Source organism: Antennarius striatus, chromosome 17 (genome assembly GCF_040054535.1).
Source record: "Antennarius striatus isolate MH-2024 chromosome 17, ASM4005453v1, whole genome shotgun sequence".
Taxonomy (NCBI): Eukaryota; Metazoa; Chordata; class Actinopteri; order Lophiiformes; family Antennariidae; genus Antennarius; species Antennarius striatus.
Window position 1 is genome coordinate 13,319,202 of NC_090792.1, and position 22,394 is coordinate 13,341,595.

Sequence of the window (22,394 nt, forward strand, 5' to 3'; positions counted from 1 at the left end):
CATCACTCTTTGGAATCACATCCATGAAGGATCTATCAGGGTTGAACTGACCAGAACCCTTCAGTCCTAAATACCCGGACAGCGTGTTCATTATCACCCAGAAGAGCTGTTTCCACCACAGGGTAGAATCTCTTTTGTTAGCCATTTTATCATGTTTTGAATACATTCTATTTTACACAGGATGGCCTGTACCCATTTTGTGAATCTATCTACCATTACCTGACAGTCAGAACAGAGTCTGGAATCACATCTGGGGTCACCAATTTGTCTTGGTTGAACTGACCAGAACTCTCTGGTCCTCAGATACCCGGGATGTGTTTTATTCCAGAAATAGCACATGACAAAGATGTCAGATTTCTGCAAATCACAAGGATAATTGAACAGCCAGAATAAAATGAATCATAAACTCTGCAGCGGGTTCATTTATTGACATCAGATGTAACCAAGACAGTCCAATCATTAAAGAACTAAGAGTCTAAACTATGTAAAGAACTTTCTGTGAGGCTAGTTTCACCTCAGTCTCTCCTCCGACAGACAATGCAGAATGACCCTGACATGTTTTGACTGTTAATTGGCTGGTTTCTGCTGTCTGACTTGAACATAATGGCATTCAAGACTTACCTTTAGTCACCCAGACGTTGAGCGCGTGAGGAACAGGACATTCAGTAACACACATATGAGAATATTCAGAACCATAAGTAATCTGACTCCATTGTCCTAGCTACACAGTGAATGAACCTTTAGAGCATAAATATAATATATATCTAATGATCACATGACTTTGCAAACACATATCTGAGCAAATATTGCAATTATTTGAGTAGGCTTATATTACAAACCTACAGATTAATGGTGTTAAATCTAAAAAGAGAAAATTGTTTTTCATTTCTTTCATTACAAAGATGTATGACAAATTATCAACTGCTTTCCTTCGTCCTATATTTTTGAGTAATAAAAGCTACCCACCTGTATAAGTTTGTAGGCCCTTACTCCACTTTTACTACCATATTCCCTCTGAAACATGAACGTAGAGCTGAGTAGTAGAGCACTGATACCAAGCACCTGCCAACTGCACTCTGAACTTTTTCTCGAGAGATTTAAAAATCTAAAATATTTCCATCTTTGGAATAGAGTCATAATAGTTTTAGTTGCATGTTGTTCATCTTTTGCTTTAAGTCAATCTCAAAACACAGTCCCAGCTGGCAGAAACCAGTCTTTTTGTGTTCTGGAATCTCTATATTCTATTATTAGGAATGTTTTGTTTTGGATCATGGTTCATTGTACCAACAAATATACTTTCTCCAGCATCATACACAAAGCAGTAAACCAAGAACTTGCAAAGCATGGAAGGTGTAAGAATGTTAAAAAGCTGCAAGTCATTTGCATCGTAGAACATGAGTAAGAACTAAGTTACGGTGTTTGGTCTGTTTTTCTTTGGTTACTCAGCACAAATCACTCCACAAAGAAAGCTGTGTTAAACTTTTCAGAAAACTTTCACTAAGAATTTTTCCACTATTTCCCATTTTGCATCCACTAAGCAAAATGGGAAATAATCTAATTTTTCAGTCTTTTAATTAGTGATATGTCTTTGTGAAATCCAATCATGTGTGACTAACAGCCTCGTTACTTGTGACAAATTGTCTGTGTATGTGAGTGGGTGGAAAACTGCTTAAAGTCTAGTGCAGTGGTCCCCAAAGTCCATCAGTTGGTTCCAGGCAGCACATAAAAAATACAAAACATTATTTTGTTATAATTGTATTTAACATATATGTATATAATAACTATATATAATAATTACATATAATATACTGTATATAATAAATATATATAACTATATATAATAACTATATATAATTATATATAATATATATATAATAACTATAATATATAGTTATTACGTTATTTCCGTTTTATTTATTATCTGATTCTGATCGACTTTTTGTGTTGGAAAATCACCGGATTCTCTCCGCCCCCATCTGTCCACCATCTATCACTCTTGACGCTTGTCGAATTACTTGTCTCGGTCACATGGTTACCATATTAAAGGTGCCACTCAGGCCGGTAACACAAAATACTTCACCACTAAATTGAAACTCCGAGCTAGTAAAACATACAAAAAACAAAGTTCTTTGGAAAGTTTCTTTGGGTAAAACAGCCAGTGAGGAGACAGAAGAACCTACGACTTCAAAGAAAAATGAAGCTACAAAATGCCAGATTTTATCCTGGGTATATGATTTTATTCTGTTGCATTCATCTGCCACACCTTAAAGGCCAGTCCATGTAGATATTGTGCGACGTTGGCCTGTGGTACAAAACAGGTTGGGGACCACTGTTCTAATGTACAGTAGTCATAATTCAGTACAACACCTGCAACACCCACAATGCCTTTTGAGGATGGCATTCAAAGAAGCAAAGCCAGGTTCTTTATGGTTCATGAAGATACACAGTATGTATGGATGCAGGTCAATTGTGTTTATTTAAAACTTCCGTCATGATCATGAATTTTAAGGATTTAATCCTGTTCAAAAACATTTATTCAGAACAAATTCATTTTGGTTTAGAAAAATGTGTTCGATATTCTGCCTCTCAAAAATCTTAGCCTTACAGTTCATCGTTTTTCCATGATAAATCTCCAACTCCTTAGGTGGCATGTAGGAGGGTGTTTACTCTGTAAGAAACCTGTCACCTCCCCCACAAATCTGTAATCACAAATTAAAAGTGGATTTGTATTGACACTTTTGTTACCAGACTGTCAGCATGTGATGATTTGGAACAAAATGTTCCACAGTACGGTATTGGAGGCATGTCTATATCAGAATGTATCACACAGCAAAAACTCATTGGGTATGTCAAACGGTTTATTTGTGTAGCTTAGCTTTACCACAAAGTAGACCAGATATTAATGTAATGACAAAAGGTCCATCGTGAGTATATTGGTAAAAGGGTGTTGAGGATGGAGCCATCAGGCAAGAGGAAAAGAGAAAGAGGGAGGTGGATGGATGTGGTGAGCACATGGTTGCTGCACATGTCTTATAGGATGCTGGTTTGCTGTTTGGTTCACTCTGTACTTTATTTCAATGCAGGACACAGCGTGCATGACAAGATTTTTTGTTCCGAAATATCAATTTTGTACGGGTTTTGAGAAAAGACTTTGCTCTCGCTCGTCCTTCCCATGAAAGCATTTTTTTGTGAACTCCTCACTCGTTTCTGTCTGTTATCTGTTTTGAAAGCCTTTAAAAAACACGAGTCAATTTAACCTCCATTATAGCACTTCAAGTACCTGACTCTTGAGCGTATAGGCAATTAATAATATATAAAAAAAATATCCAATTTGAGTGAATCAGACATGAATGACATTCCTTCTAGAAATTTGCTTTGAGTTTAAGGTCTCCATCATGCTTTTGATGGGACTGTTTAAATGATTCGCTGAATAAACTTTTAGTTTTATACGCAGTTCATGTTTTCACCATTATTTAAACAGCATAATGGCATTTTACAAGGTTTGATGTGAATTTTATTGCTTGCTAATAACATTCTAGATACCTCATGGTGAAAATGTTATTACTTCAAGCACATATAGAACGTATAGATTTATGTGTACTATGTATTCCATCTAGGAAGACTACAATCACATACCGTGTGTCCTCAAGAAGCAGCCTCGTGCCCTCTGTTTCCTTCTGTCTCTCAAAGAGTTGTCTTTTTGTGCTGTCTTGCCTTTTGCCCTTGCTTTTACTCCTCTCTGTCTTGTATGAAACAGAACCTAGAATGACAGCACACGTGCCGCCACTGGGGGGCTGAGGCTGATTCTAGTGGGAGCTACTGCAGAGCTTTGCATTTCTTGTTTTAATACGTCCAGACAGATGAAAGGGAGAACAGAGTAAACTGATGGCACAGACCAGTGCATTTTCATTCTTTTGAAATTGGAAACCAATGCCAGGATTCATCAGGGGGTCTTACAAAGTCAGCGCAATTATTAAGAGGAGTGGAGGAAGGGATACGGGGGGAGGAAGTGTGTAGTTGTAGATTTGTTATAAATATGGGAACCCGCAACAGGGAGGCAGGGCAAAAGAAGAACTGGATGAAACAATTCCCATGGATAATTTCAAATGAGATATCATCAGTAAATCACCCCAATTACTGTATTTCTGCTCTGTTCCACAGTCCAGAACATCTGATAAAAATCTGGTTAACAGAGAAGTGAAAATGCTGTAACTCAATCCTGTTATCATTGTTAAATTCCTTTTTTTTTTAAATAAATCCCTCCATCTGCTTGCTATTATTCTACAGTAAAGCTTTGTAAAGTAATGTTAACCTGAATCATATTGTGATGTCCAAATTTCTTACTATGAAGCATTTTTTAGCCTCATTATACACATAGAGACGGAACTTTTTATTCAATAACAACCAACATTTTTCTTGTAAAAGATCCTCAATGAATCTGTTCTTGGTGTTTGAGTTTTAAAGTAATTTAAATAATAAAGAGCATCTTGTCATTCAGATCTAGCGAAGTCACGTTACACACAGCAGTTGTTAACCCTCTGTTTAAGGTGTCGATGTGGGCAAAAAAATCTATGCATTATCTGTATGAGGTTAAATATATGTAAAGGTACAGTATACTCATTTGTTTAAAAGGCTTCATAATATTTGGATAGACAACAACAGTTTCCATCCATCCATCAATCCATCCATTCTGTAATTGTCTTGACTTCAGACACTGATCTAGCTTGTGCTGAAGTCTATTCCAGCTTGCTACGGGTGTGAAGCAGGGTACACCTTGGGTGCATCACCAAGGTCTACCCCACGGGGCACAATAGTGTTGTTAAATTGAAAATCCCAAGTTTTGTTATAAATACAAAAAGAACATTTTCAATAACTAGTTTTCATCATTTTGAATTGGACCTAATTCACCCAAAGTTGCTCTGCTTTCCTATCCACAGAAAACTCAAAAAAGTTTGTTGACCCCCTCTATGGTGATCCTGTACATTCTCTCTTTACATATTGTCTATTTCATGTTGCTGCGAAATCAGCATCTAAAGGTTTGACTCTGTGGGTCAGACTTAAGTGATAATGACGGCATTGAAATAACAGCTCAGTTTTGACTACTTCATCAATAATATTTTCTAACCTATTATGACGTAAAACAGTTTCTTGAATAAGTTGGGGGGGGGAGGATCACGTTTTTACTTAGCAGTTAACAGTTAATGTTGTCTTTCAGTTCATTAACCTCCTCTGCCCTCGGCTCCCCTGAAGATCTCAGCCACCATTGTTTTGCTTCACCTTCCTGTCCAGCATCACAAATGCTGCCAGTTGATGTTTGTCCCACTGCTTTAGCAGTATCCCGCAGAGACAACTCAGGGCAGAAAACACATCCTATTAAACACTGTTGAGTGCACAATGACCTTCTGAGGACAGCGCTGCCTCTCTTCCCCGGGATTTGGTTTTTGGTAAACACATAGAGTAAACTTCACAAATTTCTTCACACACGTAAAAACAAAACAGATTCAGATATGAAAGAAATACACACTTCATTCCCAGCTGATACACAAGACTGGCAAATAATTTAGAACAAGTATGTCATATACATATACTCCCTTTGCACTGTGTAACATATGTGATTTCAGCATGTATTTATGGTTTGACAATCTCTACAAATCTAAAGTCAATAAGACTCAATGAAAATTAGTGACTGGAAAATTCAACTAAAGCTCAATTGAGTTTTCACAGCAGCGGTGGATGTTTGAGAGGGTACACAGTTGTGTGTGTGTGTGTGTGTGTGTGTGTGTGTGTGTGTGTGTGTGCGTGCGTGCGCGTGTGCGTGCGTGTGTGTGTGTGAAAGGTTTCACAGTCACAACGTCTCGCCACCGTCTGTCCTGAGGACTGGCATCAATGAGCGTACAGACGGGCACCACTAATAAGCTCAAACAGGCATCAGTAAAAAAGTTCACATGAGGACATCCGCCGTCATGCTCCCCAGCATCACTACTTGTGGAGTGCAAATGAGGACAGAGACAGCTGAAGACGCTAACCCATGTTAAGACTCGCCTGGAACCCCCACAAAGGATATCTTTAAGAATTAGATAAAGTTTTTGTGAACTGCAGATAAAGGAATTACCGTGCAGGTTCACACTAAGGAGTCGCCTTAGTTACATTTCAGGTTATAATGTTTCAAGTTTGTTTTGGCATCACCCTATTTTAGCAAAATGCTGTCTGACCAAAGTTATTTTAATTGTATATTCAAGAGTTTTCCTCAAGTGCTGAGTGAAGAGGATAAGTTTGGATCCTGCTTTAAAGTTGAGTCATACAAGAAGACAAATGGTTCACAAATGACTAACAATTTTTAAAGCCAGCAGAAAATATCTAGCTCCAGCAGTCACATTGAAAGTGAAGCAACTAAAAACATCCAGCCACTAATTTAGCTGATGCAGATGCGGCATATTTTGATTTGTTAATTCAATTGTTTCATAATTCTGGTTGTTATTGCACTTTATGATTTCCTTTTATGTCTCTTTAAAAAAGAAAACATTTTACCTCGTGTATATGTACAGTATGTATTAGAGTTTCAAGAACACTTTTCAAATTCTACTATTTTATGAATAGATACATTTAAAATTACTAAAACAAACATTTCTTACAGCACTAAAATATGATAGATCTTCCATTATTTCTTGTCATTTGTAAATTTTTGCTCGTAAGATGTACATATACAATAAGCATCATTTGGTGGAGGACATTGATGTCTATGAATTATTTCTTAACAGCCTATTTAATCCCAGAGGAGCAGAAAGCTGCAAAAATTACTGTATTTCAAATGTAATGAATGTGTCTGAGCTTAAATTTCTCCCTAATCTTTTATCAGTGGTTTTTCTAACCCTTCACTGTGCAAACAAACATTTTACATTAATGTTTGCATTGAATTTGATCCAAATATATATTTACATTGTAAATTGAGGAGTAAAGTCATAACTTTAAAATTCTTCGTAACTTAAGATGCTGTTGATGGGATGAAATACCTCCATGTGTGGATCCTACTTTAAATAAAGTGACACGTTTTTTTAAAGTTCTTTCCAAGAGAGGTTTTGTGTTTCGTGACATTAGACACAGTTGATGTAATGGTCATCTAAACTCTCCACTGCATTGACTACCACAGTCACATAGAAGAAGGTCATCGGATAAACAACTTGTACTTTTTCAAACTGTATTTGATTATTTAATGATATACGTCAAACAAGATCCTCCACTACCTTTTAAAAACCTCTTTTTGTTCACTTTTAAGATACTGTGGAAAAGCGATTTAGTTAATTCATAGTCACTGAAATTAATGCCCGGACTCTAATGCTAACTTAAAAATTACCCCATATGAGAAGGGTGCGGGATGACATTGTTTAGTATAACGTGTAATTCTGCTCCTCATTGTCTCGCCAGTTGCTGAGAAACAAACAGCCCAAAGGGCAACAGCGGTTCATTCATTGAATGTGAATACTAGCATTCTTTGATTTTGGGGAGGTCATGGAAGGTGAGGCGAGGTAGATTTCTGTCCTCTCTTCGAGTACGTGCAAATAGACGTCAGTTTAAATTAAAGGAGTCACCGTTAAAACGTCATTAATTACGTCTGTGTGTTAGTCGTTATAATATTCCATCAGTTGTGGTTTCTGGAAACATGCCACCTCATTAAGTAAGCAGTAGAAAATAGGCTTTTCCTAGATCTGCAATGTCCTCAGCTGAACCTGGAACCTCTGCCAGGAATCCAGCAAAGTATATTGAAGGTAGAACTAAGCAAGTTTGAATACATTGTTTGTTTTCAGCCACATTTGAGAGCAGAGTCATTCTTCAAAGTAAATTTGTTTTGTCATGGAGACATTTATGTTTTCTTGCTGTGAGAAACAAAAGAGGCCTCAGATAATCACTTTAAAACAGTTTAACTGCAAACCACAGGGGAGAATTCAGTGAAGTTATCGTCTCTACACGAGAACTGAATCACAAAAAGTATGCTATGAATGGTAATGGCAATGTGAGAATGACCAATAATCAGCATCTGTTAAGCACATTACAGCTAAAGCGATCATCTGTCTGCCTCCCAAACTCAATGAGTCGCCTTTTGTGGCAATAAAGATGCACAGCAGACACATTAACAAGGGTCTCCGTTTATCTACACGACATGGCAGTAGCTCAGTCCACTGGTGGCCAGAGAGTGGCTGTTTCCAGACCCACATGAACCAAAGAGTTTGGAGCGTGAACTGACAGTGGAGAGGTGCCAGTTCTCCTCCTGAGCACTGCCGAGATGCCCTTAAGCAAGGCATTGTCCCCTTTATAAGTTGACCTCGTGTGTGTGTGTGTGTGTGTGTGTGTGTGTGTGTGTGTGTGTGTGTGTGTGTGTGTGTGTGTGTGTGTGTGTGTGTATGTGTGTGTGTGTGTCTATTTTAGCCTGTACCCATATAAAAATGATGACGAGTTGAAGAATACTTTTCTGGGGGAGGAATAAAGGTGGTTTCTTCTTTCTGTAATTGTAATAACTACACAATTACACGACCATGATTTAATATTAATTAGGATTAATCAATTATTTGGAGCTGTAAAAAACTAAAAAAGCTAGAGTCAAAACTGCATAAACATTAACAGAGTGTGATTATATTCTCATTTAAAAATCATGGGATTCTTGAAGGGCTAATGAATTACAATTTTTTTTTAATTTTCTGTGCCATGATTGATGGCAAATATTTTTCTGTTACTTAAATAATAAACCGCCTAATAGTCACAGTAACAGTAGAATAAGGTTTCCATTAAATATTGCACGGCATTTAATCTCATTTACAGGAGACTAAAAAATTAAAAGAAAATATGAATAGAATGACTTTATAGAGGAACACAATGGGACAACATCTGAAGAGTTTGACTTAAATGTTTAACATTGGAAAACACATGGGAGATACACACAGATGAGATTAAAACAATCTAATCAAGACAAACACATTTCACTGCCTAATAAAAAAATTAAAGTTGAAATGCATAGTACATCTGTCTCTCCAAACCACCAGATTAGTATGCTTTTATCTTTTATTAAAACTATATTGTATTCGTAACATCACACCAAATATCATCCAGTTTTATTAAGTCATGCTACATTTGATGTGTATTTTCATGGCCACACATGAGAGAGAAAGGGTTTTCTTTACGAAAAAGGACCTGTACCTTCATTCCCCACCAGGGATTTGTGTCCATAGCTGAAAGAGACCGATATGTTAATGTCTATAGGGGATTTATTAAAAAAATATATTAAAACGTGAATAAGGTGACCAAATGAAATGCAGAAGTCTAATAATTTTAAGGTTCCTCCTGATGCTTTATCTTCGGTCATCCTGGGTTTCTCAGATCAACCAAAATAATTGATAATAACAGCTAGCCGGGGAGGCAGTGGCTCAGCGGTACAGCAATCGTCTTGAAGACAGGATCGCCCAGCCATTGGGAGCTTGAGTCCCACTCCCGCCAGGATATCCATCAGAGTGTGAGCTGACGGTGGGAGGCATCGGCTCACCTCCCAGCCACTGCCGAGGCGCCCTTGAGCAAGGCGCCGTCCCCCCTACAAGATGCTCATTGGCGCGCAATTTCTTCAAGTGACCCGTCACTCCACCTCCCCTGTACCTCTATTTGCACCTCTCTGTATCTACTAATTGCATGCTTACAGGCCCCGAGTATGCTGTGTCTGTAACAGGGGCCTGTAACCTGTAACCAAGTGCTGTAATTAACACACACAGTATATGTACTTGAGTGAGATGAGTGAAGTGTAGAGAGAATTTCCCCAAGAGGGATCAATAAAGTGTGGATTATTATAATATTATTATATTATATTATATTATATTATTATTATTGTTTTCTTTTTTTTCTTTGTCGTCACAAGAAAACAAACCGCTGTGTCCAACGAAGCCACGAACACTGACAATTACAATATATCACCGCTTTGAAGCGGGATGTAATAATAAGACCTTTGGTAGTTGGTAGCTAATGTTTTTTTTAATGCACAAAATGTAAAAGCTTTTTTTCCCATATTACTTGAAGTCTCAAACTATTGCATGCTAACTGAACAAGTCGTGTTTTTTATTTTTAAGTTTTAAATGACTGATTAGTCTTTGTTGAGGTTAGGCTAACAAATACTTTTTATTCCATTTGAGGAATCAGCTAGTGTAAGTTTTGATGTTTAATGAAAACACTGCTTCATTAGTGATGAGTAGGGAACAGTTTGGATGAGTAGTTCGCGAGTAAAATCCAGCAGCAACACCCCAAGCCAAATAAATGGCTCATTCATTTTGGGCACTGCACATGGCTGGTCTTAAACATAGACTCTACACAGTGGGTTGACTAGGGCACCACCATGTGGAGGGGACCTTCTGCAACCAAAGGAAGAAAAAAGGAAAATACAGTCTGTATGCTGCTCAGCCATAACATAATGACCACTGCCGGATGAAACCAGTAAAACTGAGCGTCTCCTTATCGTGGCACCTCTTAGTGGGTGGGATATGTTAGGCAGCAGTAAAACATTTTATCCTCAAAAATGATATGTTACAACCAAGAAAATTGGTAAGGGTAAAGATTTGAGTCATCTCGTATTGGCAAGATGACTGGATCAGAGTTTCTTCAAAACTGCAGCTCTTGAGGGATGTTCCAGTACTGCAGTGGTCAGTATATATCACAAGTGGTTCAAGGAAGGAAAAGTGGCGGAGAGCACACTGGGTCACGGGTGGCCAAGGCTTGTTGATGAAATCCATCATTATGTATCTCAAATTGTTGGAGAAGTTAGAGCTGCTTCTGATCAAAAGGTCACCACACAAAGTGCATCAGTTTTTTTGTGTTTGGGGCTGAATAGCTGCAGACCAGTCATACCCATGCCAATCCCATCCCCTGCAGAAAGCACCAAAAATGGGCACTTGAGCATCATGGGGACTGAACCAGTGAGCAGCAGAAGAAGGTGTCCTGGTCTGATGAATCATGTTTCCTTTTACGCCTTGTGGAAGACTGGGTGCGTGGTTGTCGTATTTCCTGGGAATGGCACCAGGATGCACTTTGGGAGAAGGCACGCCAGGGTGGTGCTTTGGGTCAGGTTCGTCCATGTGGATGTTACTTCGACATAAATCACCAACCTAATCATTGTTGTACACCCTTTCATGGAAACTGAATTCACTGATGACAGGGGCCTCTTCCAGTAGGATAATACGCCCAGCCACAAAGCAAACATGGTTTACTAATGGACTGAGGAACACAAAGAGTTTGTCACTAGTGACTTGTTGACTTGGCCTCTAAAGTCCCAAGATCTCAATCCAATCGAGCATCTGTGGGATGTGCTGGACACAAGTCCGATCCTTGGAGGCCCCACCTCACAGCTTACAGGAATTAAAGGATCTGCCTCAAACGTCTTGGTGCCAGATATCATAGCACACTGTCACAGGAGCCCATGCCATGATAGGTCAGGGCTGTTTGAGTAGCGAAAGGGGGACCTACATGATATTAGGTGTGACCCACCTAGAATGTAGTCACATTTAGTGTTGTTTTATTTATTTTGATTTGTGTTTTGAATTCATATTGGGAGCTTTCACTTGTCAATGTGTCTGTAATTAATAAGAGTTTACCTGGGACAGTAGGGGGCAGTATGGGGGCATTTTCACTTGTCTTCCACTTGGGTAAGAAGAAGTTACCTGCAGAAGGGAAGCTCACCCCTCATTCTAAAGTGAGCAACCAGTCTGATAACAACGACAACGTTCTGTGTGCTACTTTCTCCTGTTTAACAGGTTAGTTTTAGTGCACCAACTCACTAAATGATACAAATGGGATTATAATAACATTAAGAACACATTCTGATGGTGGAGCTTAACTTTAAAGTGTTTGCAAGAGATCGTTTTTGTTTATAAGTGAATTCAGTGCAAAGCACAGTAGTTTGGCTGAGTGAATCAATACAAAATGGCAACTTCCATATACAATGCTTTTTCAAGGACACTGACCTTCCAAAGATCTCCCGTTTTGTATTTTATTTTGTACTGTATTTTGGTGACTTGTGTGTGTTTTATAAGATGTGTGACCCACTATATTATTTTATTTGGACATGGTTAAGAATAAATTCAGCTCTCAGTATTAATAAATAAAGATTTACAGTAAATATAGTAACTCAAAGGCGTTATCGCAAAAACAAGGAAAATAAGAAGAGTATAGTTACTTAAAGTAGCATTGCAAAGTGATTGAAGGTCTATTACAGTACTTTATTGTGTGTTTTGAAGTGATGATACGTAACCGATGTACTGTTAAAAAGAATATGGGTCAAACATGCAGTATTGTAATGGTAAATAATTCCAGTGATAAAGTGATGGTTTTATTGATGTATTTGTTTACGTTGATGAAAAGAGCGTTGGAGATAAAGTAAAATACATGAAAATAATAATACCAGTAAAGAAAAGAAATGGAAAATAAGAGATTTGATGGATTTGTGATGTTGTGAATAAATTCTAAAGAGAGCAACCGTCTGATAACAACAACAATGTTCTGTGTGCTTCTTTCTTCTGTTTAACAGGACAACATTATCTGAATGTTTGTCCCGGCCACCTGGGACCTGCAACATAGGCAGGAGGCCAAAATGATATGACCAATCAATGTATATGCTGTGAAATTTGTTAACGTTTCTGTACAAATGTTGCTATTGAAGAGGCAATCCGGTTCTGAAAGAGACTACAAATAAAGTCTTAATTAAATCAAGTAAATATAACAAAACGGTCTCATCTTCACTGTTTGAATAACAATCTTGCAATTGATGTGGATCTGCAGCATTAACGTGTTACTGGTCGATTTGACAATAGACTTGAAAATTTTTCATTTGTCATTTTTGTGTTATATATTTCAGTACTGGTTATATTTACAATTAATTAATTTAAAAATAAATGAATGAATAAATTTGTGCCAGTTTTTCAGGAAGTAAAGTTTGAATACATTTTAAGTAACAACAAAAAATATGTGTTCTCCATTCAATATTTTTGCATTCACATGGATGGAAACTGATTTGGAATATATTTTGTGATATATTCCAATAGTAACAGTCTATGGGGCTTCTGGAGGAGATCCCATGACAAAAGACGAAAGTTTTTCTAGTATACCATGTGTTTGCAAGACGGGAATACTTTCGTTGAATAAGCGCACTAATCCAGTCAATGGAATTTGACCAATTATGGCTAATATGTGTGTCCAGATGTGGAGTAAACAGATTTGGAGCAAACAGATGATGAGCAGAACACTGAATTCAAAAAGCAATTCCTCAAAATTTGGGATGCTGTGCAAAACACGAATAAAATAAGTGATATGATCATCTGCTTATAATTTTTGACATACACTATGTGCAAAGATGTTTTCTTAAAGGTCATCTCATTCCATCTGGTAAAACATGCCACAGTTCTGTGTTTGATGCCATCAAGTTGGGAACTAGCAGAAAAACACAGAAAGTGAATTGTTCAAAATACAAATCACTCAAAGCTTCTAAGTTAATTTCTGACATAAGTTATTCTCATTTTTAGACAACAGTGATTTCTGCAGAGACACAAGCTATATGTAATATTTTGGCATTGTGTCAAGCCACTCCTGAACCAGAGGCAGCATCAGAAGCCTCTTACATGGGTTAAGAAGAAGAAGAGCTGGCCCACAGCTCAGTGGTCCAGCGCACTCTTTTCAGATGAAAGCCACATTTTCATTTAATTTGGAATTCAAGGTCCCAGAGTTTTCCGGATGACTGCAGAGTCGCAGATACCAAAATGCTTGAAGTCCATTGTGACGTGTCCAGTCATTGACAGCTTGTGGTCCGTGTCATTTGCTGATGTTGGTCCATTGTGGTTCATCGAGTCCTAAGTCAGTGGAGCCATCTACCAGGAGACTTTAGTGCCTCATGCTTCCATTTGCTGACAAGCTTTATGGAGATAAAGATTTCCAACAATACTTGGCATCTGCGCAAGCACCAAACTTGGTCAGAACTATTTCTTGACGGTGGTGTTACTCAGCCTGACTGGCCAGCTAACCCACCTGACCTGAACTCTACAGGGAATCTGATGACCACCTCTAAGTCCTTGTCCAATTTGGGACTTTTGAAAGTCACAAACTGAAATAAATTATGAAAAAAATATCTTTTCCATAATATTCTAATTTTTGTGACTCACATGTATTGCTGTCCGTCATTGATATTAATATTTTTTAAAGTTTGACAGCTCTGCAGTGACGGACTTTGAATTATACTGGCATAATATTAGAAGTTCTCTGACAATTCTGCAATCGTCGGTCTCATCACTGATGGAGACGACAGAGTACAGAGAATTGACCCAGGAACTTGTTGACTGGTGCCGGTGAAACCGTCTCCAGATCAGTACAGGGAAAAGCAAGGAGCTGGTGGTGGATTTCCGCAGGCGAGCACTCTGCCCCGTGACGCCAGCGAACATCCAGGAATTGGACATTGAGATGGTGACGTCTTGTAAGTACTTGGGTATTCACCGGAACAATAAACTGGACTGGTCCGACAATACGACCACTCTCTATAAAAAGTGTCAGAGCAGACTCTATCTGCTCAGGAGGCAAGGTCCACTCCTGAAGACCTTCAATGACACTGTGGTGGTCTCAGCTATTTTTCATGGGGTGGTCTGCTGGGGGAGCAGCATAACTGCGGCAGACAGGTGAAGACTGGACAGGCTGATTAGGAAGGCGAGCTCTGTCATAGGATGCCCCCTGGACTGCAGTTTGCTGTTGAACTGGTGATTGTATATTGTAAATTGTAAATAGTTAATATGTACATCATATGTCAATATGTATATCATATGTTAAAATGTGTATTATATGTTACATGTGTTAATATGTATGTATTGCTAAAATGACGGGACTATGTATGTATGACTGTCCCTCTGCTGCCACAATCACGCAAATTTCTCCACTTTGGACTCATAAAGGTTTATCTTATCTTTCCTGCTCATTGCTGAGCCAAAGGATGATCAAGAATCAGATTGGTTTTAATTGTTTTTTTATTTTTAATTCTATATACTGTTATAATCCCCGAAGGGAAATTAATGCACACTTTAGTATGTTAGTCAGTCACACACATGCATATTAGTGTGTACAGTACCCTGTAATACACACAATCACACACAGGGGGGGCTGTAAGCATGCAATGGGAGGTACAGTGGCGGGCAGCCCCTTTGTGGAGCGCCCAGAAGAGCAGCTTGTGAGGGGGACGGCGCCTTGCTCAAGGGTGAATCACCTGTGCTCCGGAGGTGAGCTGACACCTCCCACTGTCAGCTCACACTCCGGGTGTTTTTTGGCGGCAGCAGGAATCGAACCACCGGTCTTGGAACATTGGACAACCCGTTCTACCGCGCACTCTACCACTGAGCCACTGCCGCCCCCATGGCTTTAAATACCATGACGAATGTTCCACAGGTGTGAAGTCTAGTATGACATCCAACATTTGTGGCAAGCAGCAAAGGATGAACATAAAACGGAAAAGCAAGTTATGTTTTTACAATTGATTCCATCCTCTACCCATCACACGTGACAATTACTGAGGAGCATCCTTTCACCTACTCAACAATGCATCATCCTCTGTAATGAACTGAGGACCTTATACTTTGAATCATTCATGACCGTCTTACACTCTTCAGTTGTCCACTACTGGTGCTTTATGGCACAGGCTAGCCACTTTTCCTTAGTCTGACATATTTGCAATGTTTTAAAACTTCAATTTTAGCTGACTTCCACCTGTTTTCAACTGTGCTTGAAGCGGTGACCTGTGAGCTGCCTATCACACAAGCTGTTGACTCTCAGAAAACTGTCTTCTAATTCTGTCATTGCTTGGGCCCTTAAGTGTTATAAAGGTCTATCTGTTTTCCTTTATCACTCATCTTTTAGTTTCCATTACGATAATAATACATATTGCTTCTTGCACCACAGTAAGACCCAAATAAGGTGTAGTATGGTATGGTAACAGTCTGTTCCAGTAGTGCTTTTATTGGAGACAGTTCATGAGTCATCAGCAATGACTGTGACAGCAATAGTAGTTGTTGTCATCAACTTCTATCGTAATTGTCTCATCATTATCCAAAGAATAGGTTGCAGGTCATGCTATAGTCTATCTCTGCTGGTTACAGGCAAGAAGCAGGGTATACCTTGGATGAGTCACCAGCTCATCAAACGGCATAACCTGTTTAATGTTCCTCTTGAAGGCCTTATTTACATAAATCAAATATTTGTCGTTTTCTGGAAAGGGTGACTTCTTCATAAATTTAAATTCTGACTTTGAGTTTTATATCCATCACACTTTTATTTCGCAAAACTGGTTTATTATCTTTTTCACAGACTTGTTTCAAACTTCATACGAATGTGACTTTTCCATGTGTCATGAATGATTATGAGCATCTTTGATCCGTACCTCATAATTTCACACATTCTTTTGCATCCGACAGAAATTGTAATTCAAACAACGAGTTCATACATGAATCTGTGAACATCATGTGAGTATAACTGTCTAGGGACTGATATTGCTCATGTGATCTAACATTGCTCCATTTGGACTGATGTGACATCTTATCAGAACAAAAAAATAAATAAAAAATTCACTGTTAATGCGTTGCTGATCGGATCAGATAAGGACAGTGTGGTGGCTGTACAACCCTGTTCAAACGGGGTACAGATTGTACGGGCATCTAGGAAACGCACTCTGGCAAGAATCATCGTATCGGGCGTGAAATCCTCGGACATCCGAACGATTTTACAAAACGCGCGTCATGAACGACGTTAACAGCGCGATCAAAGATTACCAAAAAAAAAAACGCGCTCCTGTGCCGCACCCTGCCTTGCACCCTTGGCTGTCTGCGGCTCAAAATTGTGGACTTGACAGACGGTAATCCCCTCCATGTGAGGCCTCGATCGGCCCCCGTTTGGAGGCGGAGTGTGATTCATTCAAATCTGCCAGTGCTATAAAACAAGGGGGAGTCTTCAGTAACCCAACTTCAACCCACAAGATCGTGGTAGAGCACAATCGGGTTTGTCATTCTAACTAATAATGAATGCAGTCAAAGCTATTAAACATGCAATAGTCTGTCTCGTCTTGTTGCCTCGTTTTCTGATGGCAGCAGTCATGTTTTGGCTTCTTGACTTTCTATGCATAAGGAAAAGGATTCTCCTCAGGATGAGAGAGCAGGAGGGCGACTCCATCGATCCCCCGCTGTGTGTATCGGACTCCAATCGTCTGTTCTGCCTGGAGTCCCTCAAAGCAGTGTGGCACGGTCACAAACTAGACTTTCTTAAAGCAGCGCATCTCGGACATGTAGCGCCCAATACCGAAGTTGTTCAGCTGGACGATCAGCGGCGCAGCCACATCCTCGATTACGCAAAGGACAGGAGACCGCTCATTCTCAACTTTGGCAGCTGCACTTGACCACCGTTCATGGCGCGACTCAAGGCTTTCCAGGAAGTCGTGGCACAGAACGCAGATATTGCAGACTTTATGGTTGTTTATATTGAGGAAGCGCATCCCTCCGACGGCTGGGTAAGCACCGACGCGCCCTATCAGATCCCCCAACACCGGTGTCTGGAGGACCGGCTGAGCGCTGCCCAACTGATGCTCCTGGAGGTTCCCGGCTGCCTGGTGGTGGCTGACAGCATGGAAAACACCTCCAACGCTGCCTATGGAGCTTATTTCGACAGGCTTTATATCCTGCAAGAGGGAAAGATAGTTTACCAGGGTGACAGAGGACCTGAGGGGTATCGGATCACAGAGCTTAGAGACTGGCTCGACCAATACAGAAAAAACCTGGAAAAATCCAGTAATCTAGTTATTCATGTCTAGATTCATAAACGTGTTTTTTTTTTTTTTAGACCTGTTATGACTGACGAAAGTGTTACAGATTTTTTCCAGTATAACTCCTGTTAGATTTTAGCCACCAATAATTATTCCATTGTATTTATTTATTTTTATTATACTGTGATGAAAGCAATTACAATATTGTATGATGCGTTCCAGTAGGGTCCTTTATGTCACATTGGACATTCATACCCAGTTAGGATCAGAACACAAACAAGATAGTTTGCTTTAACTTTGTTTAGTGTGTGTGAACTAACATATTTCATGCGTCAACGATTTTGTTTTATGTCATTTCCTCATGTGATCGCACCGATAACAAATCAGACGGGACGAGCGCGTCACTGTGGTCTTCAGTATCGTTGTGAAGTTCGGTTTTTAAACGGACTCAATCCAGAGAACCGAGACTGATGTTTTTCATACTGGAGATCACGGTGACGGTGCTGCCGTCTTGGTGCGACTGTCTTTGTAAAACCTGTGTTTTATGGATATTTTTCCACCCAATAAAACCTTTGATATATGTGGGTCGATTTTATTACAAGCTGGTGGGTTTTTCCCCACTATATTTAAATAATAGCATGTTGTGTGCAGTTTTGCAGTAATTCAGTCTCCTATTGAAGATAATAAAAGTTCAAGTGCAGAAGCAGAATGTGGAGACGCAGAAAAAATAAAATTATTCCCATAGAGAAACTTTTACAAGCGGCATATGTGTTATGTAGACTTTTCATGATTCATATAAAATGCACAGAAATTGTCTTTTTTTTCATAGAAACAATTAAGCAGTGGTTTACGTTGAAATATTTACATGTTTCTGTTCTCATCCAGCAGATTCTCACTGTCTTTTTTCCAAAATCAACCACGTCCTGCTAAGTTTAGTCCCCACACTCACGGTGAACTATTGTGTCAGATTAGTGGTCAGACCCTTTTAAAACGGTACAGATAGCAATTATGCCACAGGTCTTCGGTTAATTCCGCCTTGAAAAAGCTGATCTGTGTTCTCGACTGCCCCTTCCTAAGCCTTTTGACCTGCCACAGTTAAATGAGGATAATCACACTTGATCCTATTACGCTTAGGGATACATGGGTCTAAACTCACAAATGTTTTCAGGGCTTAACACACCGATCCCAGAGCGGTAAAGCAGTGGCATTTAACTGTGTGCGAAATGATTTCCCGGATAAGGCAGCGAGAATGCAAAGTGTATATGATTTACTTTACGATAACGAGTTACAATGATGCACACAAAAGTTTTGGTTGTTCACAGGGAAAAAACCCTTCATTAACCATGATGCGCCTGTTGCTCACGCTGCAGTTGTTAATGATAAGTAGAAGGAGGGTAACAGGTTAGACTGAGAGATCATTGTGCGCTTTAGAGAAACGAAGGTGTGTGTGTGTGTGTGTGTGTGTGTGTGTGTGTGTGTGTGTGTGTGTGTGTGTGTGCCTGATTGTGCGTGCGTGCGTGCGTGCGTGTGTGAGTGAGGGGGCGGGTGATGACGCAAGGCTCTGGGCTCAAAGCCAAGTCATACCTGGGCTTCCTTTAATGGGGGTGCGCACCCAAAGTTCTCGCTCTTGTACCCCATAAAGTATTGCGTCGTTCACGAATTGACCTCCTTAATTAATGGACAGGTAACGATGACATCATTATCCAGTCCTCCTACACGCAGCATGATGCAACACTCTTGCGGGAGTGAGGCGCAAAAAAAGATGATTACATAATGGAGGATATTTAAGAGAGGCGTGCACGCAATGTCACCACAGCATAACTTTTGTCATAGATGTGTTTTATTAACCATAACGACACATGAAGAAAGTAGTCTGTCTGATCAATTAACCAACCATGATCTGATTGCTTATTAGTGATTGCTTATTAATAGATTATGATAATATATATGTCTCTGGTCAAGTAACACATCATTATACGTATATAAAATATTGGGAGTAACCACACATCAAATTTCGAATTGTTCCTGATTTGTTCTTCCTTTTTTTGGTAAAATATTAAGTTATTCGTGAACAAAAGGTCAAACATTATTCTCGATTAGAACATTCTTTGTTTGTCAATTTACCAGTTAGTTAGCTAGATAGTTATGTAATTAGTTGAACTTCACTGTCAGTGTTTTGATGCTGGATTATTGCCTTACCAAAAGAATCCAGTTATTCATATGGAAATCAACATGTTAAAACAACTACATTCAACATTTTCTATTGTTGAACAAGAAAAAAGTTTCACTGCAGTTTTGAAAGAGGTGAATCGATTCCTACTCTTCCGGATGTGGATCACAGTGCAATGTAGACGCAACCTGGACCAATGACTCAGTCAAGTCAAGGTAAAGGCCTCTAAAATAAACAGAGAAGCTTCTTTATGTTATTTTCATTTCTTCCTTTATTTCTAGGGGCAGGTACATTGTACGCATTGGCTCCCTTAAGCTTTGGCGTCCATTGTTTATTGTAAATCTCATTTTCATATAGGAAGTCATATATAGGAGGAGTGTGAATCAGCAGAGGCGCAACACAGCAAGTCTGAAAAACTTGCCGTGTGGGAACAATAGAAGCATGGTTGTTGTTCAGATGTGTAATTTTATCAGACCACTGCGCTTATGAATCACAGCTCTTAAACACGTATGAGTCACCCGGTCTGCTTTAAATTTCACTGGTTGATTAGAGTTAGTAGTTGAATAAGATCGTCACTGAGAGGGACCTCCTGAAGTTTTTCTTGTCATTGTCTGGATGGTTGTCTTTCTGTAGATCAGGTCCTGGTCTTAGACTTGGACTGTAAGTTATTTGAAGCCCTATTCAAGAACAGGAACAAAGAAAGAAATCCTTCAGTAAAACAGTAAGCTTTCAGCTGTGTCTAATATTTGCTATTCTACAATGGCATAAATAATTTTTTCATTTTCAAAATTCCTCATCTTCTTCTGACCCTTAAATATCAGGATCATGAATGAAATTACCTTGGTTGAACTGTCCTTAGACGATTAGCAGCATTCGATGGGTGTCAAGCCAAGAATTTTTGGATCTGCAGTTAGACAATACCGAGAAAATCCAGGTTTTCGAAAATACGGTGCTGGTCAGAGTGCAGGGGTTTTTACAGTGATTTTACGGCTCATCTGGAACACATTTAATATACAAACATATAAATGAAATATAGCTAGAAGTGTATCCCTGTATGGAAACAGTTTAGTTGGACCTGGATTTTTTTCCATGTGAGAATTTTCCATGCATGTTGGGTTTCATATGTCACAGGAGAGAGGTGGATGGGAACAAAGGGTTAAGAGTGTCTGGCTTGGGGAGAGTTAACTTTTTGTGCTCTATTCTGTTTTTTATGATGTGAAGGGGTGTAACAACTCTGCTGAGGTGGGTCATTTAGATTCCCTGGTCAGCTTTGAAGGTGAGGGCCCCTCTCTTCCCATGGTCATAACTCCCCATATGAATGTCTGGTGGTGGGAAGCTGGGGCCTCAGCACACAATTGGCTTTTTGTGAAGCTTTATAATTTCTGGTTTAACGTGTCAACATCCAACCATACATTAAATGATCTCTCTTATACTGCTGGGCCTCCGTTGTGTGCTATATTCCAGGAATACATGCTAAAGGACTGAAATTGCTTTTGTGTGTTAAACATTTTTTATAGAGTCTTGGTTACATCATTGGGACTTGCAATGACCACACTGGTCTCTGTAGTGGGCATTTAGAGGCAGTGAAAAGACAAAATTATAATCCATATTCAAGTCATAGCAGCAGTTCATCTTTACTTTTACTTATATTTCTGCTACCATTCAGGTCTTCTGAAGAGATTGATGATTTTAGTAGGTCACACATTTTCCAATAAGTTAAAATCTGGAGTGAGAAATGGTTGGATGTAGTGCAGAAAAAAACAGTCGTCAGATTGTCAGTGTTGTATGGGACAGGCAATTCTCATCCTTCACTCTGGAAGTGGTTGTCACTGATGTGCAGAAGAAGAACAGTGAAATAGAAATCAGGAAGCAGCCAGCCCATCACATCTTTCATTTTACCTTACCAGACATACAATCATGTATTGTCATTTTATGTATTATACCTTGTTAAAATTAGGATATTGCTATGCAATAAATGTGTGTGCATTACTATGTATTCAAAATCACAATGTGGCCATTGCGGCCATATGGACACCTTGTGGTCAGACTCTGAGACTGCATGATTTTCTTTCACTTTTCTCTTTGAAACGATCACTGTGTGAGTCTGAAATTCTGAACCAAGGTAAAAACCTCCTGCATCCCACAGAATAGGTTGAAAGGATAATGTCTTAATGATGAAACAAAAACCTGTCATCCTAAGAAACTCTAAATGCTTTCCTACCATCACTTCCTTCAAGAAGAGTCTCTTTAAAACAAGTACCTCAGACATATGAGTTACATAGACATTGATTAACAAATGAATTTGTCGTTAGGTGTCCCGTTTGTCAACCGGAGGATAAGAAAACTACCAGTACTTACTTGAATTATTTTGAAGAAGCGTCATTGAATAGGATGGTTAAGGATAACAAGAAACAACCTGTTAAATCTTAA

At 39.2% G+C, this 22,394-nt stretch overlaps 1 protein-coding gene across 1 annotated transcript; it reads left to right on the plus strand.

The window, feature by feature from the left end:
* Nucleotides 1–16,989: 16,989 nt before the first annotated feature.
* On the plus strand, nucleotides 16,990–18,358 carry dio3a (iodothyronine deiodinase 3a). Its single transcript, XM_068339096.1, has one exon. The coding sequence runs from the start codon at nucleotides 17,057–17,059 to the stop codon at nucleotides 17,840–17,842; it is 786 nt and encodes a 261-aa protein (XP_068195197.1). The 5' UTR covers nucleotides 16,990–17,056; the 3' UTR covers nucleotides 17,843–18,358.
* Nucleotides 18,359–22,394: the final 4,036 nt, after the last annotated feature.